We start from the raw sequence: 15966 nt of genomic DNA on the forward strand, positions 1-15966 counted from the left end.
GAAAAACATCATTTAAAGCAAATATGTATACATTTTCAATGTAGCACTCTTCATTTAGTCAAATTTGAGTTCAATGCTAGGGGTCCCACATTTTCAAAATGAAGCCTCTACACGAACCTTAATACCGTGCGTTTCCGCGAACAGAACTTTAAACACAACCTTAACCGTTTTGATGTTTATTTTAATAGTTCGCGTATTGTAAGACTCATTAGTAGATACTCGGAGATACTCGGAGAAATTCAAACATCGAAAGACATAACCAAACTTCATAGGGTTGTTCCAAACTGTAAATCATTTTCAGAACGCGACTCTGTTAATGCCATTTAATGTTAGACAAGAATAATGTGAAACCTTAATATTGATGCATGGGAGTTTTAATTTGTGGTGTATCTTCAAATCATCTTTAGCTAAACTCCATTCCGATATTGACGTATACAGTTAAGCTAGCCCAGCTTTTACGAATTCGCAGAGTATGGCGTTAGTTAAGTTATTTAACATTTAACATGTATGATAGTAAAAACTACTTACACTTTCAGCACTCCCCGTATATGCTTTGTATGTATTTATAGTATACATTTCATGTTATTCTTAAAATGTAAATAGTTGTTCAGATCCATGTATTGATGCGGATACATACATTTTCCGCAAAGATAGGTTTTTAAAATGGGCATGACATATGATCTCTCATATGATCTTACCGGTGGTTATCGAGTAATGGGACGGGAACGTCTTGGGGATTAAAGTGAGGTTGACGAAGTCCGCTCTGGTATCCGAGCGCTCAAGGGCGTCACAATTCGGAGATACAGCCCTTCCAATGTAATCCTATCAGAACCCAGCCATCGACACGATAAATACCTTGTTCCATTGACAGTAAGTGAAGTCGTTGAACGCAATAGGCAAATAACACGCGTAGTATCCGTCTACAAGGAGATTTTGTTCTAAAACTCTCTCTATTCACGAAAGCACCGGGCGTCGTTGATTGCCCTTAACATTACATTGTACTTTTCAATTTCTTTATTTCTTGACAATACACAAACATGCACGTTTAATGATCGAAATGAACATGCAAACGCGCACATTTTTCCACAATTATAGGGTTGACAATTGTGTCAATATTGTGTTAACATCAGACACACTGTATACATCATATCATATTACATGCGTATCCGATTACGTCCGTATAATAAAGTTTATTTCACATTCTACAATTTATGATAGCTGTTAAGGAAATTAATATGCACAATCTGAACATATCTACAATTTGAGGTATTTTTAGAAGTGGTGAACATTTCATTATAAATTACAATTATACAATATGCCTAACGATTGTCGGAACCCTCGGTATATATTCCGTTGTCAATACATCAATCGAGAGGCATAGAGTATATTAGTCAACGTAGACTCCGACAATATATGACGTAAACAGATCACAGTTATACTATATTTAGATACATCAAAGCAACAATGGGTTGTACAATGTATAATTAGTTTCAAATACAAAAATGCATTCAAATAACATATTGATACGAGAATCGTTATCTTAAAAAAGGAACTTAATGTATGGGTGCCAAGTGTTGTTAACCCACGCTCATCAGGGACGACACGTTGTTCTTTTCTGGTATTTTTTGTTTAAATGAAGTCTCTTCTAAGCGAACATCCAGTTCAGGCGAGAAATTGTCGTCTCTGATTAGCTTGAAGGGATTGCACAGGCTTATATCGGACGACACTTTACGCACATTCATGAAGCCAAGTTTTCACAGAGCGAGTCATACACTAATGGTTACCAAGCAATATCTCCGACGTCAGAATAAAAAATAAGCATCACAATGAGCCATCACCGAATACATTATATCAGGGTCTGTAAATAAAGTAGACGTTACAAAGTCATAAAGATTGCTGAATACTTGATAAGGCTTTGTCATCAAAACAAACCACAAGTCACACCCCTTCTTGTAAACTTTTTTTGAAATGTTCAATTTCTGGCGTTGTCATAATTGACAACTTATGTAGGTTGTTTTTAAAATTAAAACAACATAACCAATAATCAATAATCATACACTTGCTAAACCAATTCATAACAGCCATACCAACATAAGACTAATGGATTTATAAAAAAGCGCTTATATGCAGGTGCAAAAACAACGGCATTACTAAGAACGCGTACACCGAACACAATTGTGAAGCCCCATTGGTTGCACTCAACTTGAGGAAACCTCGTATGTTCTCAAGGGACCCATTATTGGGGGCCGGTTGGATCCCCAATATGTTGCACACCATCGGGTAGATGTCGACCGAGTTGAAAGGCTCTACGACGGTATTGGCTGCGATGTTGGGACCCCTGGCGTAGAAGATTGGTTTCATAGACATCAGAGTATTGTCGTAGCCGTGAGCCCCTTTCGACCGATCCTTATACGTTGACGCGTTCTGATAACAAAAGGGATACACATTACAACATTATTTTTCATCACAATGTGTTAGAAACTTGAGGAACCAACTGAAACGTGGATATTACTGATATAAAATGACATCATGCATATTTTTGTTTTTTATTGTAGGATGTTAAAAGTAATATAAATACTCAAATTGAACGAACCTTTCGTAAAATATTTCGAAAACAGAAAGTTAACACATACACAATCAATATTGCTTATAACAAAAGCCGAAATTTCAACCCTAGATATAGTATGGTAACAGGGTGCAAGATAACCTGACATTTTTAAGATCCACATTAAACGTTAATGGATGCAAATACATCGGTAATTGTAGCTTTTTTTCAAATAATTTTTTTAACATTTTTTCTTAAAAATTTCAACTAGTCCATAAATCACAGATTTTTATGATGCTTACGGCAGTGTGAAATACATCAGAATTACTTTATATATATATCATATATGTATGCAATATTTTCATATACATGTGGTACAATTCTGATATTTGTGTTGTATAATTTTTCAAAATATTTGTGTGTTCTAAATGTTCATTATATCCACATATATGTTGTTAAATAGTCATATATATGTTTTATAATTTGCATAATGGGAAATATTTTAAATGGCTATATATTATACCATAAAAACATGAAAATAAAGAACATATATATATATATGGAAAGATTGATTTTTTCAACGTTTGACACGCAATATTGTGACGTGGAAATAAAATTATGATTTAATCAATACTCATTCAGCATTGAAGCCATTACCCGAACAATGGTCCAGTGTTCATCAGCGATCGCCACTATATCTAGAATCCTAGGATTGTTGCTGTAGTGGAAGCGTTCAGGGACGTCTTGGCGGCGATACACGTCCATGTGTTCCGCCCTGGAAAGGTTTCGTAACACTTCGTCCACTTTTCCTGCCGCTACCATGATATTTGCTGTGGAACCCATCGACGGTGGTACCTGTAAAGGGCAATGCTTTTGTTAAAATATATTTACTCACGATCACTCTTCGCGTATTAACATTAAAGTCCTTTCGATTTCATATCAGTCTGTTTGCATCACCTTTTCCACAAGGTTAAGACTTGTTTTACGAATTTTTATATATTTGATTACAACGTAGTTTCATCCATTTTTTGTCAATATTCGGCATACCAGGTTTCCTTCCAAATGACAATATTAATTACACTAAAACGTGAAAATTAGTTCATATTCTTTACAGGTGTGTGACAAATATAGAGTTGGCATAAAAAACTATGGGAATACGTACCTGAATCAAGACATCATTGCTCACATAATGGAGAAGATCTATTAGGTTTGAACTGTCGATTTGCGTCATTCCATGATCGCTAGTGACGATCAGATTCACGCTCTCCCAGAGGCGAGCGCTGTCAAAACTCGATACTATGTAACCCAGAACTTCGTCCATCGCTCGAACTTTAGCTACAATTAAGGTTACGTTCAACTTAATCATTGTGTATCCCTCCGTTGTCGAAAGTAGTGCATATTTCTAAAAGTTCATTTTCTCTTATTGTGCTGTTGTCGAAATCTTACTGCCAAAGCCCTGATTTCAGAGGGTGTTTGAATTTTACTTTATTTAGAAGTTGCTGCACGATATATGTTGTATTGCTATTATTAGAAGAGGACATATCCATCTAAAACGATACCATGCGTGCAACATTTGATATATAGGAAAGCCTAAAAGTTTGGAAAATATGGAACCTGTGGAAACTATAAGCAGTGTAATCTTACCTAAAACCTCCTCCGAGTCCGGACCGTACACGTGACCGGTGAGGTCTGGTTCGTGGAAATACAGCATCGCAAAGCTGATGTCTTTTTCCGGGTCCGTCAACCAGTCTACAACGGTGTCCACGCGCACATTGAACTCAACACTCTCGTTATATTTCCTGCAAGTCACAATATACTAAATATTTCCCTTATATCAATCAATGGTAGTAAGCGAAGACTTTAAGCTAAAATTAATGCAACATTTTGCGAATACAGACCACAGAACCATACATTTTCTAAAGGCTATTCTACGCCGAATTTATTTACGCAATACAAACGCTCAATAATGTTTTTTTTAAAGGAACTAGACACAAAACATCAAAATATACTGTATTTGCACCTTCTTTTTCGGTCGTTATCTAGTGGAATGTAACCCCATTTCAGTGCATTTTTTATTATATATTTTAACGTTATCCTATTTCAGTTCTTTAGTAGTGAATACCTAAGCCAACCATAACAATATTTCTAAAAGATAAAACCAGGAAACTGTTAACGAGCAAGACATCCCTTCAAGTAAAATACGTTGATTTATTAAGAGTGTATAGCGCCTACAATACTCGATTATTTAGTATAATGTAACCTGTACTCGGTCGGTCTGTGTCCCCTTATCACAGACTCGCTTCCGGGCCAATAGTAAGTTGCGCTTTTGAGCCCCGCCTTTTCCACTGTAACCCATAGTGGTTCCCCGCCGTCCCACCAGAAGGTCTCCTTACTGCCCATGTTGAAGCGTTGCCCTGTGATGGGGTCGTACATGGCATTACTAATAATGCCGTGGCTTTCTTCGTACAGACCTGTATGGCAAATATATCATGATATTTCTCAATGAAACAACCATTTATAATTAAAAAAAAACATATTTCCTGCGGGTGTATTTGACTTTATTAAAATTAAGGGCCTGGTTGAAATAAGTGAATAAAGGCTTATATAAAGTAACGGACATGTATGTGTGTGTTTTTTTTCTTCCGATTGGCAAGTGTATTACATGGCTTCGTAAAATGGTTCCTTGCTTGAGGGTGAATCGTTTTACAATATGTCCTTAGTTTAAACACGGTCAACACTTTTTCAATATTTATTTAAATAGTTAAAGCACGAACCTCCTACAAATCTTCACTGCAAACGCTAATGAAACGAGTACCTGTCGCTATGGAATAATGGCATGGAAAGGTCTTAGTGATGAAGGTGTTGTTGATGAAGTCTGCTCTCGTTCCTCTCTCGGCCAACGCGTCGAAATGTGGCGTCGCGGTCTGTCGAATATAGTCCCAGCGAAACCCGTCCATGGAAACCAACAGCACCTTGTTGCTATAGACACCGGCGGCGAGTCCCATTACAACCAACAACCACGAGATCAACTCCATAGCAACGTTGCTTTTAACCAATGAATTCGAAGCCTGGTTATAAGATTTAAAATTGTGAGTGCGTTGCTTTGCATAGACCTAGATGTTAGTCGTGATGAAAAAAGTAATGACAGTCAGAAAAAATGTTTATTACAAGTTAATTAACTCCATCATGCATTAATTAAAAGTATTCAAGATAAGTATCATTCCGTATTAATGTAGACGTCGGACACTAAAGAATCGTAACTTAATCGTAATACAACGGACGGAAATCTGGTAACGTTTTGACACATTGTGGTAAATGCCTGTACTTAAATAAAATTTGTAAACCCATGGCACGTGTTTGCATTGTGCATAGCAAATATGCGAAACATAAGATCAAATCGAGTACTGCGTTGGGAGTTTTGACTGTTATATAAACAAATGCTTTCGTGCTTCAAATATACAAGATACTTTTATTTAAATTTATATAATGGGGTTATATAGTTGTGTACATAAAGACACGCATCTGTGAACTCAATTTTGGGTTTGTTACATGTTTGTATAAAGAAACTGTGCATGTTAGCGACGAGCAATCCTACTTTAATTTAAAACATTAGTTTCGGGAAAATTGTGCAGCCCAAAATCGCTTCATTTGGGTTCGGCTGCGTCCAAATGAGCGTATAAACCATTGTCAATGGGATCCAGAGTCCGGACTTTGTGTTGGTATTATATGAAAAGAGAAATTTCGAATTTTGCTGCCATGGGATTTAAATGTGGTCTTGCAAGTTTTTTTTCCAAATTAAGAACTAAAGATTCAGTCAATAAAGATGACTTCCATAGTTCTTTTTTATTACATCTTTTAATCATTTAACTTAACACTTAGGTTACAGACAAAAAACGTTATTTCATTTATTAAGAAGTATATTGCGTCGAGTAACCACAAGTATTTATTATTCACAATCGCACAAAAATAAATCAACAAATCTTCATGAAATATCCTTGCACTGACAAGATCTATAGAAAGTAATTACTATAGTCATGATCATTAAATTAAGAGAACAGCGCGCTCGACTATTCGAGTGCTTGACAGTATAATCTAAGCCATCATGGGGAAATTGTTCATATTCAATAATTTATAACCATCTTTCAAAAAAAGAAAAAGGAAAAAGATTATTTTTTGCGGGGGGGGGGGGGTAGGGGGGTAAGGGGGTGAGAGGCGGGTATAATGTGGGGTGGGGTAATTTATTAGATGATTTTTAAAAAATAATTATTTTTTTTTCGGGGGGGGGGGGGGGGTTGGGGGGGGGAGGGATTCTGTGTAGGGGCGTGGGGTATTGTTTGGGTGGAATCCATTGTGGTATTCAGGTAAATGTTGTTTTGTCAAAGTAATAATAAAATGTGGTCATAAATAAAGAAGTTATGGCAATTTAAGCAAAATGTTCAATTATCTAAGTGTAAAAGGGGCCATAATTATGTCAAAGTGCTTGATACAGTGGTCTGCTCTTGTTTATAGGTTGTGGTCATGTTGGTTAACAAGTACGCAACATATAAAAGCAATGTGTCAAAGGATATAGGAAATAGTTGGGGTAGTACGCAAACTTTATCATAGATTTATCAATAATATGCATATTCTAAGTATGAAAGGGGCAATAATTATGATAAAATGCTTGATAGAGTTGTCTGCTCTTGTTTAAAGGTTGGGGTGATGTTGGTAAACAAGTATGCAAAATATGAAGCAATATGTCAAGGGACAATGACAATAAATGGGGTAATACGAAAACTTTAACATTTGCTGCATATTCTAAGTGGAAAAAGGGCCATAATTATGACAAAATGCTTGATAGAGTTGTCTGCTCTTGTTTATTGGTTGGGGTCATGTTGGTTAACAAGTATGCACAATATGAAAGCAATATGTCAAGGGATAAAGAAAATATTTGGGGCAGTACGAAAACTTTAACATTTGCACGCTAACGCTAATAATGCAGACGCTCACGCCGACGCCGGGGTGAGTAGGTTAGCTCCACTATATATATTTCATATATAATAGTCGAGCTAAAAATTCAAGTGTTCAATATTTGTGTACAGTTAACCTAAAGCGAAGCCGATTTTCGGCACACTGAATTATTTAAGATATACCTTAATTACAAAAGAATAAAAAACTAAACTCTTTTTGGAAGTTTATTCTGACGATAGTAACTTATATATATAAGGTATATTTGGCTCTATATTAATTGGTAAATGTTGATATGTCGGTAAATATACATGTTTAACAATAATAAAAAGCTCCTGGACGGAAATGGAGACATCAATCGAGATAACGCAATGAGAATGTACATATTTTTTGAATATGCCTACATTATAAAATGGAAACCCAGAAATGCTGAAGCTTTTATCTCTTTATTGTCATTGCCAATCATGTAGGTTTGAGCCGATTGAAAGTCATGACGAATCTTAAACTTAAACTAATGTTTGATTAAAAGTACAGCTAGTTGATAACGCAGAAACCACTGTGTATCTTTTACTTTTTTTAAACCTATAACTAAGCAAGCGTAAATATAACTCAGGTTCAAACAAACAGACGAGTACAAAATAAAAACTATACATGAAAATATATCAATTAAAAACTATAACGAAATCCTCACCGTTTAAATCCTGTCAAGAACACACCATCTTTTGCAAAAATGGCCCTTCGTCACCTGCTAGCCATGAACAATAACACCTCCAGAACGAATGCCCACTTTCCAATCCGCCTAGCCAGATAAGTGTGGATGGTTATGCAAGGGTATTTAATTAGATACGTCTTAACTACCAGATAACGTGTACATCAGGCCAGCTGTTATGAATTCTTGACACGTTTCTCTGTAGCTTGGGAAACATTCCATTTGTTTTCATAAATTCTACAAAATTGATAAAGTGTACCTGTCTACGTTAAGTCTAAAAGTACGGAAACGTATATGGTGCACCCCGGTAATATAGTCATGCCGGATTAGTTTATATCAATTCACTGCGAAATAACAAGGTATGTGATCATAGCTTTGTAGGTTTTTCCATTTAATTTTACTCGCCATAATCAAGTTGAAATCCCGATGTAAATGTTTCCGACTTTGCCCGAAAAAATATTAGGTCGACATAATCTAGGTATCTCACCAATATAATGTTGACGATATTTATCGTCATATATATATATATATCGACATACCCATTTGTTAAATCCATGTCTTCATGATTCATTTCGACATCCAGTGATCCACACAGATATTATTTAAACATTTTTAAACAAAGCCCTTTGTCTACGGAAACGTATATGGTACACCCCAATAATGTGGTCATGCCGGAATAATCTATATCGACTTACTGTTAAATAATATGGTATGTCGACATAGTTTTGTAGCTTTTCCCACCTTAATTTTACTCGTCATAACGACATTAAGTTGAAGTCTCGACGTAAATGTTTCCGGCGTTTCCCGAAAATATATTTGGTCGAAATGATCTAAGTCGACAAATCTACATAACTTTTGGCGTCATGCTCTTGTGAAAATGACTTGCTATCATAGTTTTAGTCGACACGATGAGTTATTTTTTACGCCATGACACCTTTTTCATATCATGTCGTTGTAGAACTTTGACATCATCACATTATTGCGATATTGATTCATGACTTCCGGCGTCGAACGGATTTTTAGTTTCTGGTATATTCTTGCGAAACACGCAAGACCTCAGACAGTCCATTTTTACAGAAGGAATGCTTGGTATAAATGTAAAAATAACATACAGTGTTTGCAAACAATAAATATTAATGTGTTCGTTGGGTTTTATGAGCATTTAGAGAGCTTAAATCTCGATTGATTCATTTAGATATTTTTCTTTAACTAATACATGCAAAACGTGTGTTTAACGACTCACAACTTTTTTATATTGCAGATGTTTGTCTTAGTGGCACTGATATATGTTGACTCATCGTTAGCTGTACTTTCAAATCAAGAAAGGGATGTTTGGATTTCACGTTATCACAAACAGGGCTATACGCGTCTGGATATATGTGGATTTTTGCTTTTCCTACACAACACTGCTCTCAGTTTGAGCAACTGTAACTGATATTGCGAAGGTCTCAAAAGACGCAACGCGTCATCTCTTCTTCCAGACGTTATACGAGCTATTCGCTCAGTATATAAAAGAGGGACGGCTGTATGTGGTTATAAAACTATATGGAAACTGGTGAACAAAACCACAAATGTCAAAGTAACCCAAGCAACAACAAGGTGTGTATGCAAGGTAATTGATCCTGAGGGTGTTGCTGTCAGGTCTGCACATCGCCTGCGACGCAGAGTCTATACCAATAAATGTCCTAATACTATCTAGTCTTTACTATACACATTGATGGGTATGATAAGCTAAAGCCTTTGGAATTGCTATACACGTTGCGGTGGATGGATTGCATATTATGGCTGGAGGCATGTTATTCGAATAATGACCCTCGACTTATCGCGGGCTTCTTTGTTAACTTTGTGAAACGTATTGGTCGCCTTCTACGTCTGGTTCGTGGCGATGCAGGGGCAGAAAACGTTTGGGTACGAGCTATGCAGATAGCGTTTAGGTTTAATGACAGAGATAACATGTCTTGAATGAACAGTTACATGACTGGGTGATCCACTGGCAATCAAAGTATTGAACGTTTTTGGGTAAATTTAAGAGTCAGTTTTACTGTGTTTTGGAGGAACTATTTTAAGGATATGGTAGACAGCGGCTTGCTTCGGATTGATGATCCTGTGCATTTAGAATGCTTCGGATTCTGTTTCATACCATTAATGCAACGTGATCTGAAATCTTTTACCCATCTATGGAATTCTCATCGGATTCGGCAGCAAAGACATGTGGAAGCACGAAATGGGATACCGATAGTAATGTCCTACCAGCCTAAGGCGTATGGAACCCGAGATTTTTCATTTCGGCTTCCTTGCGTATTGGAAACCATTGATCGTATTCAAGACAGATACTTTGTAAAGAAACCGCAGTTTGGATGTAAAGATGACTTCATACCCGTCCTAGAACATGTGTGTTAAATGCAGCGGGAGCAACGGCCAATTCCTGAATCGATTTTTTTCTTTGCTAAAATAAATTCACTCATATTGTTGTACACATTTACAGACATTGCGAACTTGGCAAAAACAGATTAATCATGTTCATCATTTCATTGTTAGATTTCAAAAGAATGAATGAAACGTCACTAATTGTTTGAAAACATGGCGGTCATTTAGTTATGAAATCCTCATAAATTGTGAAATGTTCCTTTCAAAATATGGTTCTTTCAAAAGATTTATTAACATTTCATTTCAAACTTCAATATATTGAACTAAACGACTGTTGTAAATCTTATATTTAATATTAACACGGGTGCAGATATATGATATGTTTATTTTGTATTTTCTTACTTGATTTGCTGTTCCTGAAACTCTAGTGTATGATGTACATGTTTGAAATAAATGTTCATACTGCAATTCGATCTTTTTTTTGAATGGTCAAATAATTCGTTTTTGAGGAAATGGAAAATTATTCAAATGTGACACAAAATTGGGCTATTTGTAGATCAATTTTAGGGCTAGTTAATGTGATCGGTCTTTCTTCGTCGTTCGTCAAAATTTTCACTAAAGCGAAATCACCTACTCAGCTGTGTCAATAATACCAAAACATGAATAGTCTTTAAAGCTAGTAAGGTTGTATTTTGCTTTTATTTCCATATTATGTCCACATCGCACATTATTTATTAAACTATTTTCAAAAATTTGAAAAATTTGTTTACGAGCCGGTATAGTTTTTGTATGAGTTGTGATACACGTACCCTTTGACTAGATCGGTCTATGGTCTGACCCTACATATATATATATATATATATATATATATATATATATATATATATATATATATATATATATATATATATATATATATATATATATATATATATATATATATTCAACCGGATTATAAATGTGTTATTGAAAGCGAATTATGCATTTAATCGCCAATTATACGTGTGCAGTCATCATTGTCAAACGACAAAAATGAACGGCGAATATAAAAGTAACGCTTGACTTTAATGGCATTTTATTTTTCTTGCAGTTGATTACATTATTACAAGTGCCCTATGTTTCACTGGTGTACATTATTCTGATTGGCTATAGTATATCATTTGACTGGGCTTTATTATTCAATGAAGCGAGTTGCCTCCACGAAGCGCACGAGGAAATCAAGCGTGGGACTACTTGGATTAATTTTGCCATTTGCGACATGTACACAGTCGAAACTGCGTCTTGGAAAATGAGGCGCTTACTAAATTCATGCACGAATAAATCCCAAATTATATTGTCTTTTAGCCAAACCATTGAAAAAATATGCACATGCAGAATGATATTGCAATTACATGTATAAGAATTGAAACGCTCTTTTTTCGCTTCATCGATGTAAGTAGGTTAGTTTTGGTATTTAATTCGGCTTTATGCAAATTAGTTCCTCACAAAAAAACATGCACATTTTCAACTAGAGACAACTAAACATTTTACATTTAAAAGACCGAAAAGCGCGTTCAAGATAACACTTCAATAGCAACAGTGAAGTATCAATCAGATACTATAATGGTGAGCATTAAACTCCGATTCAATAAAAACTTTATTCAGATTTAACAAAAGTTGAGCTTCAAATCTTCGCATAGAAGCTGATAATTTAAATAATAAATCTTTTATTCTAAATATCAAATTTAAAAAGATGAGTTATAAAACAACATAACAGCTAATGAGTTACAACCCGTTCTTCAGTACTTATTCAGAAAAAGTAAGACAAATGAAAACAAAGTTAAGGACATATGAAAAGGACAGAAGTGGGTGGGGTAATGTAATTACATATATTAACATTCTATTATGAAGTTTGGAACAATGTGCACAATTAAAATAACATATACTTCAGTGATACATGAACCAGTTCTAATGAAATCTTTCAAAAAAGTAAATAATAACATGTTTTCACCATATAAACCACTTTCTTCTTGGGCTTTGGAAGTCCTTATTTTCTTGTTGTGTTCATAAATCCATTGACACCAGCTGGAACCTACACTTTATAGCCATGTCCGGAAAACTGTCCCGCCCCCTGGCGGCCATGTTTTTTCAACCGACCAAAACCATTTTCGAACTCAAGAAGTGACATATCCTTTACACAAACATTTTTGCAAAGTCAATGTGACTTCTAGAGTATTCACAAAGTCTTTATTTTTTTGACCTAGTTTTCGACCCCACATGACTTGTTTAGAACTCAGTTGAGGTATGATTTGGGCAAATGTCCTGACAAAGTTTCATGAAGATCGGACAAGAAATGCGGTCTCTAGTGTTCATGATGCAAAGGTTCACGACGGACACAGGTCAATCAAATATCACCATGAGCACTTAAGTGCTTATGTGAGCTAACCACTGGGCAGCCTATTTGTTGACATAGGCATTGAAAGGACCAATAGCTGTTGAAGGACGGAGCGCTGCATGCATGCATGTATGTATGCTTGTATGCATACATGCATGTATGTATGTGTGTATGTGACCATATGCGCATCTTGGTACTTCTATATTTTTAATATAAATTCAATAAGTGGCTGCTGAGTGCAGAAAACTAAAAGGTTATACCTCATAGTGCTTATGGCATCAACGGGCAATAACTCATCGAATCAGAATGATTAACATTGACATGAATAACATTGTTTTGTAGATTCATTCAAATGTTTTCAGAATTATAGAAATGGTTAAAGTTGAAAAAAAAACAACAACAACATTTGAACGTCCATCATTAGGAGAAAAATATATCATAAACATACAAACATTACGGGAAATAACTCATCGAATCAGAATGATTACATTGGCATGAACAACAGTGTTCTTACTTTCATTCAAATGTTTTGAGAATTATAGAAATGGTTAAAATTGAATAAATAAGAGCTGTCTCCATGGAATGACATATGCCCCTGAAAAATGCTTTGATAGAAGTTATGAGCATTTTTCGAAACCTTAAAGCTGATTTTGAAACCTAAACGCGGACCCTAAGTTCAAGGTCAAGGTCAAAGGGGTCAAACATTGTGTGCGTATGGTAAGGTCTTGTTCATATACGCATGCGGAACCAAACATGAAGGTTACATCTGAAGCGACATAGAAGTTATGAGCATTTTTTGAAACACTAACGCAGATTTTAAAACCCAAACGCGGACCCTAAGTTAATGGTCAAGGTCAAAGGGGTCAAAATTTGTGTGCGTATGGAAATGCCTTGTTCATATACACATGCATACCAAATATGAAGGTTACATCTGAAGTGACATAGAAGTAATGAGCATTTTTCAAAAAAAAGTATGACGGACAGTCCGATCACTATATGCCCTCCTTCGGGGCATAAAAAAAACATTTGACCTCCATCATTTGAAGAATAATATATCATAAACGAACAAACATTAAGATGACAAGCAAATTCCTTGAATTGATATCCCTGCCAAATAAATTGTGTTTATGGATGGGTGTAGAACTAAAAGAAAAGATATAAGTGAAGGGTTGTGCCTTTTCTCAATTATTTTTTATAACTCATTTGATTGGTTTGCAGACAATAAAATGCAGTTATTACAAAATCCTTTGATGCATATTAAAGGAATAACCTAATAATGATTCAAATTTGTGACCTTTGCCCTCAATGTGTGACCTTGATCTTTGACCCTATGATTATCCGTGTTGAATGTTAACACCCCCAGATGAAAAGAGATCAACTATGGCAAGTTTCATGGCTCTGACTCATGTGTTAATGGAGATAAAGCTCTAAGCTTATATTTAAAAGCATTTTTTTTCAAGATATAAAGGGCCATAACTCCATTATTAACAGAAGGTGTACAATGCCATTTGGCGTGTATCATCCTCTTATCCATATATATATACTCATACCAAGTTTCAATAAAATCCGCCACAGCACTTCCAAGGTATGGCTTCGGACACAAAAGTGCCCGAAGGACGGACGGATGGACAACACCAAAACAATATCCCTCCGCCTATTACGGGGGATAACAAAATCAAGATTAACAACAGACATATCATGTTTAAACTTAAAAAAGTGTCCCTCAATTTGGTTTATCTGAAAGAACTGAACAAAAGTGTCACTATCTATGTAAAAGCCATACAGCACTAGTGTATGGATGAATCGTATTGAAAGTACTGAAGTACGCTCAATAGAACATTTGCGATGAGCAAAAAAACAAAACAATATAGCACAATAACAACTGAACTAAAAAATTTATTTCACAGTAAGCCGATATAAACTAATCCGGCATGACCATATTATTTGGGCACCATATACGCTTCCATAATTTTTAAACAACGACCTTTGTCCACATAAATTATATCGACTCCTTCAGTTATATCGCAATGTCAACATTATGTTTCTTGCAAGTCATCAAGATATATGCCGTCATACAGTAAACAACACAGAAATAGTTAAATTTGCAAGACGGTTAAAGGTTAAAATATCGTCAGAGATTTAGGCTCATATGTCAACATGCGGGCTGTTCAAGTCTTGACAACTTATCTTATGTCGACAAATCAACATAGTTTTAGGCGTCATGCTCTTTTGAAAACGACTTGCCATCGTAGTTATAGTCGACACGATGAGTTATATTTGACGACATGACACCTTTTTCATATCATGCCGTCATAGAATGTTGACATCATCACAGTATCAGGGTGTACCATATACGTTTCCATATTTGTCAACTTAAATCATATCGACTCGTCTTCATATTATATGAAAGCTGTCATCGAAAAAGGTGTCATGGCTTAAAAATTAACTCATCGTATCGACTAAAACTATGATGGCAATTCATTTTCACATGACTTCAAAAATTATGTAGATTTGTCGACTTAAATCATGTCGACCAAATATTTTTTCGGGAAAAGCCGGAAACATTTACGTCGAGACTTTAACTTAATGTCGTTTTGACGAGTAAAATTAAGGTGGGAAAAGCTACAAAACTATGTCGACATACCATGTTATTTCACAGTAAGTCGGTATAAATCATTCCGGCATGACCACATTATTGGGGTGTACCATATACGTTTCCGTAGTCATCGGGACTCAGAAAATAATACAACAAGCAATCCCTCCTTCAGTTATATCGACATGTCAAAATTACTTTACTTGCAGGTCATCAAGATATATGTCGTCATACAGTAAACAACACAGAAAAAGTTAAATTTTCAGGACGGCTAAAGGATAAAATATCGTCAGGCCCGTACGCAGGCGTTGGCTCTTAGTTAGATACTGATGTGCAGCAAACAGCATAAAACCTTAACAAACTGCGAGTTACTTTGTTTGCACATAGCCATGTTTACTTTGCTTCTAAGTGGGAAATGGTTAAATAAAGTA

General features: G+C 35.6%; 1 protein-coding gene across 1 annotated transcript; it reads right to left on the minus strand.

Moving 5' to 3' along the window:
* Nucleotides 1-1427: 1427 nt before the first annotated feature.
* On the minus strand, nt 1428-8343 carry LOC127867999 (ectonucleotide pyrophosphatase/phosphodiesterase family member 5-like). Its single transcript, XM_052409546.1, has 7 exons — nt 8184-8343; nt 5361-5613; nt 4806-5016; nt 4190-4344; nt 3708-3880; nt 3203-3400; nt 1428-2424 (listed from the first exon to the last, which is right to left on the minus strand). Exons 2-7 carry the CDS (start codon nt 5578-5580, stop codon nt 2107-2109), a joined length of 1275 nt encoding a protein of 424 aa, XP_052265506.1. The 5' UTR covers nt 5581-5613; nt 8184-8343; the 3' UTR covers nt 1428-2106.
* Nucleotides 8344-15966: the final 7623 nt, after the last annotated feature.

The sequence above is a fragment of the Dreissena polymorpha genome, chromosome 2 (assembly GCF_020536995.1).
Source record: "Dreissena polymorpha isolate Duluth1 chromosome 2, UMN_Dpol_1.0, whole genome shotgun sequence".
In the NCBI taxonomy this organism is placed as follows: domain Eukaryota; kingdom Metazoa; phylum Mollusca; class Bivalvia; order Myida; family Dreissenidae; genus Dreissena; species Dreissena polymorpha.

Bases quoted from the DNA above. Each gene is read 5' to 3' on its own strand.
- LOC127867999 (XM_052409546.1), bottom strand. From the start codon at position 5,580: ATGGAGTTGATCTCGTGGTTGTTGGTTGTAATGGGACTCGCCGCCGGT. The intron at 4,345-4,805 runs GTTACATTATAC...TGTGACTTGCAG, and splicing joins CACAGACCGACCGAGTACAG to GAAATATAACGAGAGTGTTG. The intron at 2,425-3,202 runs GTAATGGCTTCA...TTTTGTTATCAG, and splicing joins AACACTGGACCATTGTTCGG to AACGCGTCAACGTATAAGGA.